This window comes from Mytilus edulis, chromosome 4 (genome assembly GCF_963676685.1).
Source record: "Mytilus edulis chromosome 4, xbMytEdul2.2, whole genome shotgun sequence".
In the NCBI taxonomy this organism is placed as follows: domain Eukaryota; kingdom Metazoa; phylum Mollusca; class Bivalvia; order Mytilida; family Mytilidae; genus Mytilus; species Mytilus edulis.
This window is the reverse complement of record NC_092347.1, coordinates 98,712,504-98,725,701: the sequence shown is the minus strand read 5'-3', so window position 1 is coordinate 98,725,701 and position 13,198 is coordinate 98,712,504. Positions and strand designations below refer to the sequence as shown.

Sequence of the window (13,198 nt, the reverse complement as noted above, 5' to 3'; positions counted from 1 at the left end):
AGAACAAACTGACAACTCCATGGCTAAAATATAAACGTTTACTAGTAAGGAATGACCGAAATCATTTCAGAATGCAAACACTTAATAGATATAAGCCGTGTCGTAAAGAGGATTGCATTAGTCGACTGACCATTTAACGATTTGATTTGAGACCTCTTTTGAAATCTTCCTCGGTACCAATCAATATATGAAAATATAAAAGAAACAGAAGAATAATTTGAACTAATATTTTCGTCTTTTAAAATTAATAAGAAGTGTAAGGATTTCATTATGCAAGTCCTAGTTTGCAGTGTTTGTAGAGTGTTTTTTTTTAACATTCTTGAACCACAATCCTGTCCAGTTTTCCTCGATTGTGACTTACTGGAGAAAACTTATCATCTAGTTAGTACTTACATTAGAACACGGAGACGAAGTTTGAATGTCCCTTTAGTATCTTTCGCCTTCTCTTTCATAAATTGTTCATACATTTAGTTTAAAATTTAAAAAAAATAGTAAATAATTTAGTTGTTGTGTTTTTTGCTTTAAGATATGTCATTTCAATAGAATGCAAAAACTGATTGAAGATTTTTTCGAGGGGTAGGGGGTAAACTGCTAAAGAAGTTGAAAACATGGTTCAAGTTACACAGTCTTTAGTTTTTTTCCATTTAGGAATTGTGAACTTGTTTGTCTTTGTCTTGAATTTGTTTGTTTGTTTGTTATTTGTTGTGTATATGTGGAGTGGGGATCGACAAGGCATTGTCCATTTATCTAGACTTATAAGATTCATAAAATTATTTCCTTGGTATCTTCTGCCCTTTTCTGTGTTGTGTCTATAGGATCAAAAAATTATGTACTGAAATAGGACATTCCATCATATGTCCATCAATTAGACCTATGAGGGCAAAACATATAAAGTCATTTATTTTCATTTTATAAGTAAAACAACAACAGAACCATAATTAACTCGATATGATAAAATGAATGACAAATAATAACAATGATGACTTATCAATACACTATATGGTGATGACAATGTCAACAAATAAATAAATAAATAGACAAGCAATTATGGTTCATGGTAATGAAATGAATATAAATGACGTTAGGCCTGATGGCGAAACATATGTATAAACTTTGATGAGATAATTTACAAATAATAACAATGTTGACTTATGAATTCATTTCCTGGATATGACAATGTAAATAAATAAATAGACAGGCAATGTTTGTTCATTGTTATCGAATGAATATAAATGATGGAAACATTATATATACATAAGATGGGTAACACACCGAAAACTATTTGGGTGTAAATAAAATGATTAAAGAAACTAGTTATCAGGAATCCAAAATACAAAACACAAATGGGTAAATTAAAAATAATTCAAAAGATGTACAGATTAAACAAATATTAACAGAAGACACGTACCTACTATATTGATTGATTGATGATGAACGCCAAATGGTTATACTTTTATTATGGTTGCGAGTTTTTATTGGCGTATGAAATTATTTCATTCGGATTGGATACTTATCTCCAACACGAAAACCGCACAACCTTTTAAATAGAATCGGAGTCGAACGCAGCTTGTAGCTAGGGAAAACGGCACTATTACATTTTCCCAACATTAGGTTGGCCTTTTTTGTACCCAAGGCAGGTGAAGGAAGTCAAATTAGGAGCGCTATGATTGGATGTAAGGGTATAATATATTTTTTTATTTATCTATGAATAACTGCAGTGTGTAAATTTACAGTATAAATTTTTAAACCTATTGAAATATTTCCTAGAGATTTATTCGAAAAGAAATCCAAAATTTCATAAATTTGGTGTAAAATGACGGTGGGCATGGATAACATAAACAAGCTCCATTGGAAGTTGGTCATGATACTTTTTTGCTTCAATTTTTAAAACAGAATAATAAAGTACTAACACCACACATAAGTGTTGTATCCAGGTTTTTATTATAAAAAGTGGTAAATTTAGAAAATGTTAGTATTGTCGCCTATGGCAGAATAAATAGTACCGTTTTCCCTAGAAAGAACATTTGTCAAAAAAAGAAAAAGAAAAATTATTTAAAATTACATTCATGATATCTTTTAAACATGAATTTCATAAAGAGCATCATCATATTGTTTGCTTTTCATGGAATACTAAGTTCATACAATGCTTTTCGGTGATCACATCGTATTTTGTTGAAGGAACTAGAAAACTAGCGTAAATCTGTCGCACAGTTATTTGGTTAACACTTAACTACCATGGTTCAAGTAATACCACTCTAGGTGTTGTTTGCGCGGGCTTTTTTATCACATTGAAAGCAGTAGCACTCCTCACATTTGGATCATGTAATGAGCTTTCATCTTTAATTGCATCGTGCATGAACGAAAAATCTTTTTCAAAATTAGGCGATATTCTACTTTTCTTTGACGTGAATATTTTTGTTTGTATGTTTGCATTAAGAACATATATGTTACTTGTCACTGTTGGTTTGTCTGTCAGACTATTTGCTTCTCCATCGCTTTTAGCCTGTCGTATTTCATTGTCATCAATAAAGACATTGTCTTCATGGTGGTCTGGTTCTTTGACTTCTTGAATAGATTCATCTCTCATTATCGGAACTTTGTCTACTTGTACATTATTTTGAACTTGTTTTGCATCTTCCGCTATCTTGTCGTCTGTATATGACAAGGCTCTCTTTGAGAGTCTGCGATGTCTAGATTTCACTTTTCTTGTGTCATTTACTTCATCTATATCATAGTTATCAATGGATAACAACGTATCGGTCGACATTCGTCTGTCATATTTTGTGACAGTTTTATTTTCATTCTCATCCAGCGGTCTAAAAGCTTCCTGTAACAAAAATAATCAATATTAAGTGCTATTTAGATAAATAACTGACTTATGTATGTATATCAGCTAACGCTGAACGATTTCATTGCAAATCATTTTACTAATCATAATCAATTAATGGAGAGGATTACGAGCAGTATATCTCGTAGGCCATCACAATACCAAAAGAACATATGTATGAGTAAGAGAGCGAACAAAACGATTCTGTCGAATGTGGAAACACTTTATAAAATCAAAAAATAACAGGAAGAAGATTCATGAATATGACGATTGTTTTTTTTTTTCTTCATTTGTTTGATGTGTTTGAGCTCTTAAATTTTGCCATTTGCTAACGAACTTTCCGTTTCGATTTCTCTTTGTATTTTTGTTATTTTATTTTATTTCTCAATCGTCCCATCAAAAGAAATGGAGTCTTAAACCTTACATACAGTATCCTAACATCTTTCAGCTGCTTTTACTCAGGTCGAAATTCAGAACATTTGTAGAAAAAAGTAGTGTTTTTTTCGTGACTTGTTTTTATAGATATTCATACTTTCTGCAATTTTTAAAAGGCAATTGCAATTGTTAAGACAACAAACAATAAGTGTTCTATGTTAATCACTGATATTGCTATGTTTAGCGTAGCGTACACCTATAATCATTTCATTGCCAGATGGTTTTTAATATACTCCCTAATAGTTTATTTTTATTTTGAATAATACAAATATAAATCCCATAAATATCTGACATTTCTGCTTGATAACGGAAAGGGTTGATACAAAATAAAATCAACAGAAAAGTCGTTACTTTAAACAATAAAATTCGATTAATTAGAATTTTACGAGCCATTGCATCAACACAATGATATTATCAAAGCCTAAACATTAGGTTTTAATGCGATGCTATTGTGAAATGATATATTCTCTGTATGTTGTTATCAGTAAAACAAGATTTGTAGACGTGAGATGCATTAGTTATCGGCATAACAATACATTAAGCCAAATAATTTTTGTTCAATCTCGAGAATATAATGTCAGGCTCAGAAGCATAAACGCTCCTTAAAATCTTATATATATATATAGAAGTCTATAAAAAGGACCAACCAGCAAATTTACTATGTACCGGATCGTCTAGAATAGACGATACTATGCAGATAAGGAAAAAATTATATCAGTCTAAAAACCGTTGTGCAAATTATATATATATATATATATATATATATACTGACGAGGAAAGGTAACACAAGACCACCGAAAGCTTTATTATTGTGAAGCCCAGGTGGTCGTGTGGTCTAGCGGGACGGCTACAGTGCAGGTGTCACAATATCTCAGTAGCACGGTTTCGAATCCCTGCGAGGGAAGAACAAAAAATTTCCGAAAGCAAATTTACAGATCTAACTTTGTTGGGTTGATGTTTAGACGAGTTGTATATATATAAGTATGTCTGAGTCAGTGACAACTCTACAACAGATTTATCCATCGGATCACCAGCAATGATGGTGATACATGGCTGTGTACATTATGTATATACAACTCGTCTAAACATCAACCCAACAATGTAAGATATGTAATAAAAGTGCCTAGAAAATCAACCTAACGCTGTTAGAGTAGATTTGATTCGTAACTTCCTCCCCGGCGCCGGGGCTTGAACCTGTACTTTTTGTTTCTAACTTCTACGACAACACCGCTTAGCGTATATATATATATATATATATATATATAACTCGTCAATATTAATGAAATAAGGATATAGAAAATCAATAAAGGCAACAGTACTATACTGGTGTTCAAAAGTCATTAATCGATTAAGAGAAAAACAAATCGGGTTATAAACTAAAACTGAAGGAAATACATCAACTATAAGAGGAAAACAAACGAACAACAGGAACACTAAAGTGCAACAGAGGCAACCCCGAGCATAAATACATAGAAACGAACTGTTTGATAACAACTGCCATATTCCTGACTTAGTACAGGACATTTTAGGACAAAATGGTGAGTTGAATCTGGTTCTAATGACTAGCCAAACCTCCCGCTTATATGAAAATGATCAAAAAATATCTCTAAAACGACATCACTACCTGCAGAAATACAGCTCAAACACATGCAAGAACACTCACCACAGAGAAAAGCATAAACAAATAATATACTAATCGGCACAATATGCAAACTGAAGAACAACAACGAACATAATTCATCAACACGCAGCACAAACAGTGGCGCACTTGCAATCTCGAAATCTATACAATTATTTTCACAACAGTAATAGAATTATATATATACAAAGGTATATATAAACAATGACATGTAAGAAGTCATCATGACTGTGCAGTACTTTATATGGCATGTGGTGAATCATTATTAAAGACTTTGTAGCACTTTATAAGGCATGTGATGATTCACAGTACTTTATTGTATTTATATGGCATGCTAGGAGTTATCAAGATTTTGTTGTACAATGAATCAAATAACCGTTATATAGTTATAGATCTCAATAACTTAAATAAGTAATTTACCGTTTTAGTGTTAGAAAAGTATAAAAATTCGGAAGAAAATTGAATTTAGATTGAAATAGAACTGTGTAAGACGGCTTCCGTGTGTTCACAGAATATATAACACTTTGTTCGTGACGTGATAAAATTTGTAATTTCCCATTACAATTACTTTATGTGATTTATAGGGTTAAGCAAGGTTATTTGACGTGCAGAGATGTACTAAAACAGAAATGTTAATATTCTAATTCATATTGATGTGTTTATAATTAATATACTATAGATTTAGAACTCAAAAGATACAGTATAAATAACGTAACGTTTCTCGTTTATATACCTTAAGAAAAACAATCTAATTACAATTTCAAAAATAGGCGATTTATAATCAGTCTTTCTCTTTTACGATGTATCTACCCATTAGGCTTGTCTGATGGAATAATTACTTGGAAAACAAAACATTGCTAGAGGACAGGAGCTTGAAAGTTTTTTTCCTGGATTCAAATTACTACCATTATACTTGACGGATTAAAAATCAAAAGATTTGTATTATATCAATATTATTCTGATAACGAGGGTACCAGGCTAAAGGATAGAACTAATGTTTAATTTGCTTTCATTATTTAGGAAAATTGAAATCCTGAATGTCGAAAACAACCTATAATTTGCCAGAAAACCCTTTTCATGGAACAAAATGAATACTTTCTTGCATCAGAAATAAAACATTTCCCTTGTGACAAATTCAATCTTCTCGTCAACCGATATATCTCTACTTTTATTAGCTCTGTCAATTACCTATTTCTGACTGCAAGTCAATATATGCGTCATTTCCTTCTAAATCGCATTTTCATGTATTTATCATATTTATTCAATTTGGTGTAATTATCTTTGAAATTTTACTTCCTCAATTGTCGAATAAAAACTAACAAGAAATGGGATGTACCTTATTTTGATTTTTCCAAACTGATTTTTGGTAAATGTGGCTGTTGAGGTCAATCGGTTTTCTTTTGTTTGACGAATATGGTTTGCAAACCAGTAAATGGGAATGCAGTAAACAACATACTTAATATACAAATGAATCGGTATAGATTGTCCATTAACTATAAAATGCTTGAAGATAAATTTCCGTTGTACGAAACATCTATACTGTGATATATTAAAACAAAATAAGAAGACGTGGTATAGTTACCATAGAGACAACTCTCCACCGGTGACCAAATGACGTAAAAATTAGCAAATAATGGTCATCGTTTACCATAGAGACAACTCTCCAACGGTGACCAAATGACGTACAAATCATCGTACATTCTTATAGAATGAGCAAAACCCAGTCCCCTAAAAGTAAAACAATTGAAACGAAAAAAAACTATTGATATTTTACCTTCTTTTTTACCTTATAATGAGAAAACTATTGATATTTTACCTTCTTTTTTATTTTATTTTTGTCCTCTTCCTCCTCTTGGTCCGGAGATACAGCCCCCTTCAAGCAGCAGTTACGACACATAAATACGACAAGGGGTATCAGAACAGCCAGGAATATAAGGGCACCTGCCGCTATCCCTACCATCAACAATATGTTATTGGTATCCTTCTCAGGTTCTGCAAAATATTCAATGGCATCAAAATAAGAATTATAAATCAAACAGGACCAGATACCAACAGAAGAAGGGCATTCCACTTTTTCGAGAAGACAAGAACTTTATTTTAATCCAACAATTCGAACTAGTACACCAGTATAAATATTCGAAACGGTCTCTCATGTACTCGTGGTGGTTGGAGGGTCAAACACCCGAGAGTGGGCATTCTAGACCATTGCAAAATAAAAACAAAATACCAGAGGCAGTTCACACAAAATCTTATACAATTGTTTAAGGGCATACGATACAGTTTTGATAGTCCCCACGGTGAACTTTTTTTTAACATTTTACGTTAGCGACGTGATTTTCTCAACTGTAACTGTATCATATCACCGAGCTAGCAAACCAAGAAACAACTGCGTGGAAATAACGCACAACCAGGCAATTTGTTAATATTAATAGTAGAAAATAACAATGCTATGTGAAAACGGATGTCCAACGTTACATTTAGGAAAAACTGTTGTAACTCTTATGTATAGTGATCCTATTCTTATTCTCTGATCTTCCTGATCCTTGGCAGGAACAACGACATGTGTCGGTTCTTTGTGTTGTCAAAGCCGTTATTTTGCCAAATTTCATTTGACTCGGTGGCTGCATATTAAGCTGGGATAAGAAAAATGTCCAACGACGTTTTTCGTTAACTCAACGACTGAAAGTGAATTTTATAAGTAGATATAGCAGAAAATGAATAAAAACAGCAAAATAATAATAACATCCATCAAAAGTACAAATATTTGCTTCATTGTTTATGAGTTCAAATATTGCAGACTCTATAAAATCTTCTCTACACAGTCGTTTTTCAAGCGGTAGCCATTTTGTTCAAGTTGATATTTCATTTTTTAAAGCAGTTAACGCGTATTTTTTAACTGATATTTCAATTAGTACTTTATAATTGATCAAAACAAAAGTTAGATACACGAAGATTACCAAATGCCAACATTCTTTTCTTATTTACTACATATTTAGGTCTTAAAGGAATAAAATGCTTCTACACATTACAAAACGGTAGCCAATTTGTCCAAATGTCTGAAAACGTCGAAAATCCGAAAAACGCTAATTTCCGACGTTATATGTGCTAAAGTTTCATTTAAAATGTTCATTATAATTAAAACAAATCGTGTGGTGAAATTTGGAAAAAGATGTTAATGGCTGCCGAAAATGAAAAAAAAGAATAGTGCATGTTGCTATAGACTCCGGCCGGGGACATAGATTCGACACAGCTTAAATTTTTCAATTTTTATTAATCGTCTACATTAGAAAATGCCTGTACCAAGTCAGGAATATGACAGTTGTTACCCATTCGTTTGATGTGTTTGGACTTTTGATTTTGCCATTTGATTTTTGATTTTCCTTTTTGAATTTTCCTCGGAGTTCGGTATTTTTGTGTTTTTACTTTTTATAGCTTTTAACGATTTATTTAAAAGAATGGTGAAATGGAAAAAAAATCTCATTACATGAACTTCGGTCATCTTTTTCAAAGACAAATTGGAGACACTAAGACAGTCCTCTAAATGTAAAATGCGAACTTTGTTGGATTCGAGCGTCACTGATGAGTCTTTTGTAGACGAAACGCGCGTCTGGCGTATATACAAAATTCATTCCTGGTATCTATGATGAGTTTATTTGACACATTCCCCATTTTCTTTCCCAATTTTATTATTGAGTGCAAAGGCCCTTGGTTCCATCCCTGCCTGGGCCAAAACAAAATACTCTCAAAAATTGGTATTTGTGACTATTCGACCAACCACAAGACGCACTAGTAGGGTGATATACCACCCGGTAGACAGTTTCCGTTTGTGCTTGCACATACACATACATAATATGATTCAATGTGCTGTTCTAGTGTAAATCATGTCTGTCTATTGTTAAACACTTTATTTAGTACATTTAACAAATCAATATACATAAAAAAAAAATGCTGCAAAAAAGAAAAACGTTATACCGCAATAAGTAGTTGATGCGTTGAAATTGAAGCAACAGTTTGTCTTATGATCAAAATTAATCTTAAAAAGTGTTTGTGATTTAGGCGAATTATTTCGTATCTGAAAATTACCGTTTCATTAAATAAGAATAAATATATCAGATTTCTATTACAACTTGCCTGTTGTTTCTTCATTTTTATCATATTCAATCATTTCTATACATTCTTCATCAGATAATTCCATGTATGACGTTCCCATTCAGAGAGTTTTGCATTAGAGATAATTGTATTTTTTTGCAATATGCACACTATTTAATAGTACCAAAATCACCACATCCATATATCGTATTCCATTAAGAAATAATTACGGCTTTGAGCACATTAAATACGCCCATATGATGTAAAGGTATCCAAGAATAAGAACATTACAATTTACAATTCGTGTCTCCATTGTGAAACAATACCTTTATTATGCAGTCTGCTATTAACAGAAAAATTACCAATATTCCTCATATCTGATTGTGCTTTAGTTATATCTAAAGAACATTGTCATTATTGGACGACAAGACTGGACAGTAATACAATTATCAACTGATTCGTCTCAAAAGTCTATTTTATAGCACATTGTTTAATCATTGCCAAATGTCAACGAACGTCTTATTAGTAATAAATAATGCCAATCATTTGCACTGTATTTTGAGTCTTAACAGATTCCACAGTAAAATGGAATGATAATATATAAATGTAAAGAAAATATTGATACAGCATGCAAGTTTTCAAAAGATTTATCATGTTCAAATGCATATTTGCGACTAATGTTAGTCGACAGAATGTAATTGGGGAAGAAAATTGAACTCAATTTTTATATTTTTGTTTAGAAAATGTCCTTCCAAAATTTGGCAAATGATATCATTAGAGCTTTTTAGCCCAAAATAGAAGCTTTTAATAAAGTGCACAAATGATAAAGCGTCTTCGCAAAGTGCAAAAAGAACTTATATGCGTTTTGACAAAGTGCAAAAAGAACTTATATGCGTTTTGACAAATTGCAAAAAGAACTTATATGCGTTTTGACAAAGTGCAAAAAGAACTTATATGCGTTTTGACAAATTGCAAAAAGAACTTATATGCGTTTTGACAAATTGCAAAAAGAACTTGTATGCTTTTTGACAAATTGCAAAAAGAACTTATAATGCGTTTTGACAAATTGCAAAAAGAACTTATATGCGTTTTGACAAATTGCAAAAAGAACTTATATGCGTTTTGACAAATTGCAAAAAGAACTTATATGCGTTTTGACAAATTGCAAAAACAACTTATATGCGTTTTGACAAATTGCAAAAAGAACTTATATGCGTTTTGACAAATACATCGGCATAGAGGATAAAAAGGCATATTTAAGTGCAGATTATACTTCGGTGGTGTGCAATATAAACATGAAAATTAATGAAAATAAAAATGCTTTAACTATATAACACTCAAACTCAAGAATACGATAAAGCAAATCAATATTGTTAATTGTTGTTGCTAATGAAAGGTTGCTGACATTACTGTCTAGATTACATGGCCTTCCATGAACAAACAAATATGAATAAAAATAAAAAACAATTTTATCGTGTAGGCGTTAATTGTGATGTTTCTGAATGACATGCTGGACGGGTTGGATATAATTATGACCAGTTCAACGTGAAACATAACAATAATATCAAAAGAACAGCGTTTATATTGACTGTTTTTTTAGAATGTCGATTAAATGGAAAGTTCAAACCTTACACCAAGGTCGAGAAGATGTTTTTCACATTTTCAAAGTTAATGTTTTATATTTATCGATAACTACAATGTATGGGTTTGAGAGAAGAAAAAATATACATTAGCATTCAATTAATTGAAGATGACATGGGCGAAAATCGTCTTATAAATCATATCAACCAAAGCCCGCTAAGCAACTATGGTCATTGAAACTATAAATCGAATTGCCATCATAAACTGCTTACCTCTTGACAACCTTTTTTTATATTTTGGTAATGCCAGTCTTTAATTTTCTGTTCTGGGTTGATCTCTTCGTTTTTATTTCTTTCGGTCATTATGTTTTCTGTCTTTCTTTGATTATGTGAATCAAGTGTGTCTTTTAAAATTTATGTTTATTTGCTGATTTTATATATTTGTAACATTGTAACTTATAGTTCAGCAAATTAAAGCTTAAAGAAAATATAAGGGAATTTCTTGCTAACTAAGATCACAAAAGTTTGGACATATTTATATTTAACGAAATGAAACAAAAGACTCTCTAGTTTGTTAGGTTCAATTGGACAAAGGTGTATTTAATTTTGCTTTCAAATCAAGATAGTCGTGTAGTATTAAACACAAACTACTCCTTCCTATATATTCAAATTCAACTTATGATTTTGCTAAGTTTTTAGTTTTTAATATTGTGCTTTGAATACTAATGTTTGTCTTTTTGTCTTTTTCCTATTTTGAAATTGTCGGTTTATTTTCGACTTATGAGTTTTCATTTCCTTTTGGTATCTCGCCTCGGTTCAATAACAAATAAAATAAAAACAAACAAGGAGGAATAGGTGATAAACGGACAAAACTATGGCCAAATATAATGACCAAAATCTTAAGATAAAAGTTAGTTATATTTAAAAGTAAGTCTGATTAAACTCTACATGACTTATTTACAGAATATACCGAAAGATATTTGGGTATTAACCTTTAATATTTGGACTATACCACTTATCTAGGTTAAAACAAATACTTGCGAAACTTAAAACTGTGTTAATGCACCAGCGTTGGTGACAGTCAACAGTTGTGTTCATACTACAACACAATCGATTTTGAAACCTTTTTTTCATTCAATTAACAACTACATGTACCTGTACATGTTTTTATGACGCTGGTCAATAAAATTTGTGAATCCAAAATAGATATTTGAAGAGATATTTCCTAACCCGCCTGTTGAAAGAAAAGCCAACTCAAGATTGGTACTCTTCGAAAATATCCCTCCAGAAAATATGGCCAAAAATGGCCTGGAATTTAAAAACACTCATAAAATTTAAAAGTGGCAATGATTTGGTTCTTAAATCAATCTATTTTAAAGTAATAATTTTTTGTTAAAATAAATCTCTTCCTCAGAGTACATTTTTAGACCCAAAATCAGTACATTTTGGATATATTGTCAAAATACAATCAAATCTTAGAGCCAATGTTAACCCTTCATGAACTTATTCCTTTGACAGCAAACGCTTTCATCCAGATTTTTCATACATTTATTTTATATATGCACTTTTTCCTGTCAAAAACTGTGAAAAATAAGTATTAAAAATAAATGGATTTTTTAACTATATGCAAAGAAAAGTATGGTTTAGCAGGCAAAAGTTTTATTGGCACTACATAGATCAAAATAGAGTCTTCCTAAAATCTGACAAAAAGTCAAAAAACGAGAGTAGCGAACATCCTTTACAGAAATATTACTCTGAAAAAAGCATAGGCGGATCCAGGAAACATTTAGTTGCTTATGTAACCGGAGAGCATGATTCTACATACACAATCACCTTTTTCTACACCGGGAATCGAACTCGCCGGGGCCATTGTGTTACCAGGCAGCGCATTAACCGACTGAGCTGAAGAAGTACTTATTTAGCTCATCCGTTTACTAATGACCAAATATCTACCACATTAATTGAGAGAAGTAACCCCGTCACACTCATATAGGGAATCTCTGAAGCATAATTGGAGCGCCCCCTCCCCCCTTTATGTCAATCAGTGCCCTCTCTTTATAAAAAGTTAATAATATAATAACGTTACCTTCCAATGCCTCGACTTGTGTTGCTGACGTAGACAACTTTGATTGCTGTTTCGTAGGTGTTGTAACTTTAGTGGTTCTTGTTGTTGTTTGTGTAGTTGTAGTGGGAGTTGTTGGTTTGGTTGTTTTCTGTGTTGTCGTGGTTGTTGTCTGTGTTGTCCTGGTTGTTGGCTGTGTTGTCGTTGTTGTTGGTATAGTTGTGGTAGTTGTTGGTATAGTTGTAGTAGTTGTTGGCTGTGTCGTTGTTGTCGTTGTGGTGACAGTGGTCGTGGTGGGCATTGGTGTTGTAGTAGTTGTTGTAGTGGTTGCTGAAATAATACAGAAGTGTATTAGAGTATACCGAGGGAAAAACAGACAGAAAATTGAGAAACAGTCGTGATGATTACAAATGCATCTTTAATTTTATTAATTATAAAAATAGGAAGGTATGGCCAATGAGACAAATCTCCACAAAAGACCAAATGACACAGAAATAAGCAACTATATATCAACGTTCGGCTTTCAACGATGAGCAAGACACATACCGCATATTCATCAAAGCTAA

The 13,198-nt window shown here is 32.1% G+C and overlaps 1 protein-coding gene across 1 annotated transcript; it reads right to left on the bottom strand.

The window, feature by feature from the left end:
• Nucleotides 1–884: 884 nt before the first annotated feature.
• LOC139521218 (PH domain-containing protein DDB_G0287875-like) lies at nt 885–12,956 on the bottom strand. Its single transcript, XM_071314630.1, has 3 exons — nt 12,657–12,956; nt 6,718–6,893; nt 885–2,827 (listed from the first exon to the last, which is right to left on the bottom strand). The coding sequence occupies exons 1-3, from the start codon at nt 12,931–12,933 to the stop codon at nt 2,231–2,233; spliced, it is 1,050 nt and encodes a 349-aa protein (XP_071170731.1). The 5' UTR covers nt 12,934–12,956; the 3' UTR covers nt 885–2,230.
• Between the last annotated feature and the right edge of the window lie 242 nt (nt 12,957–13,198).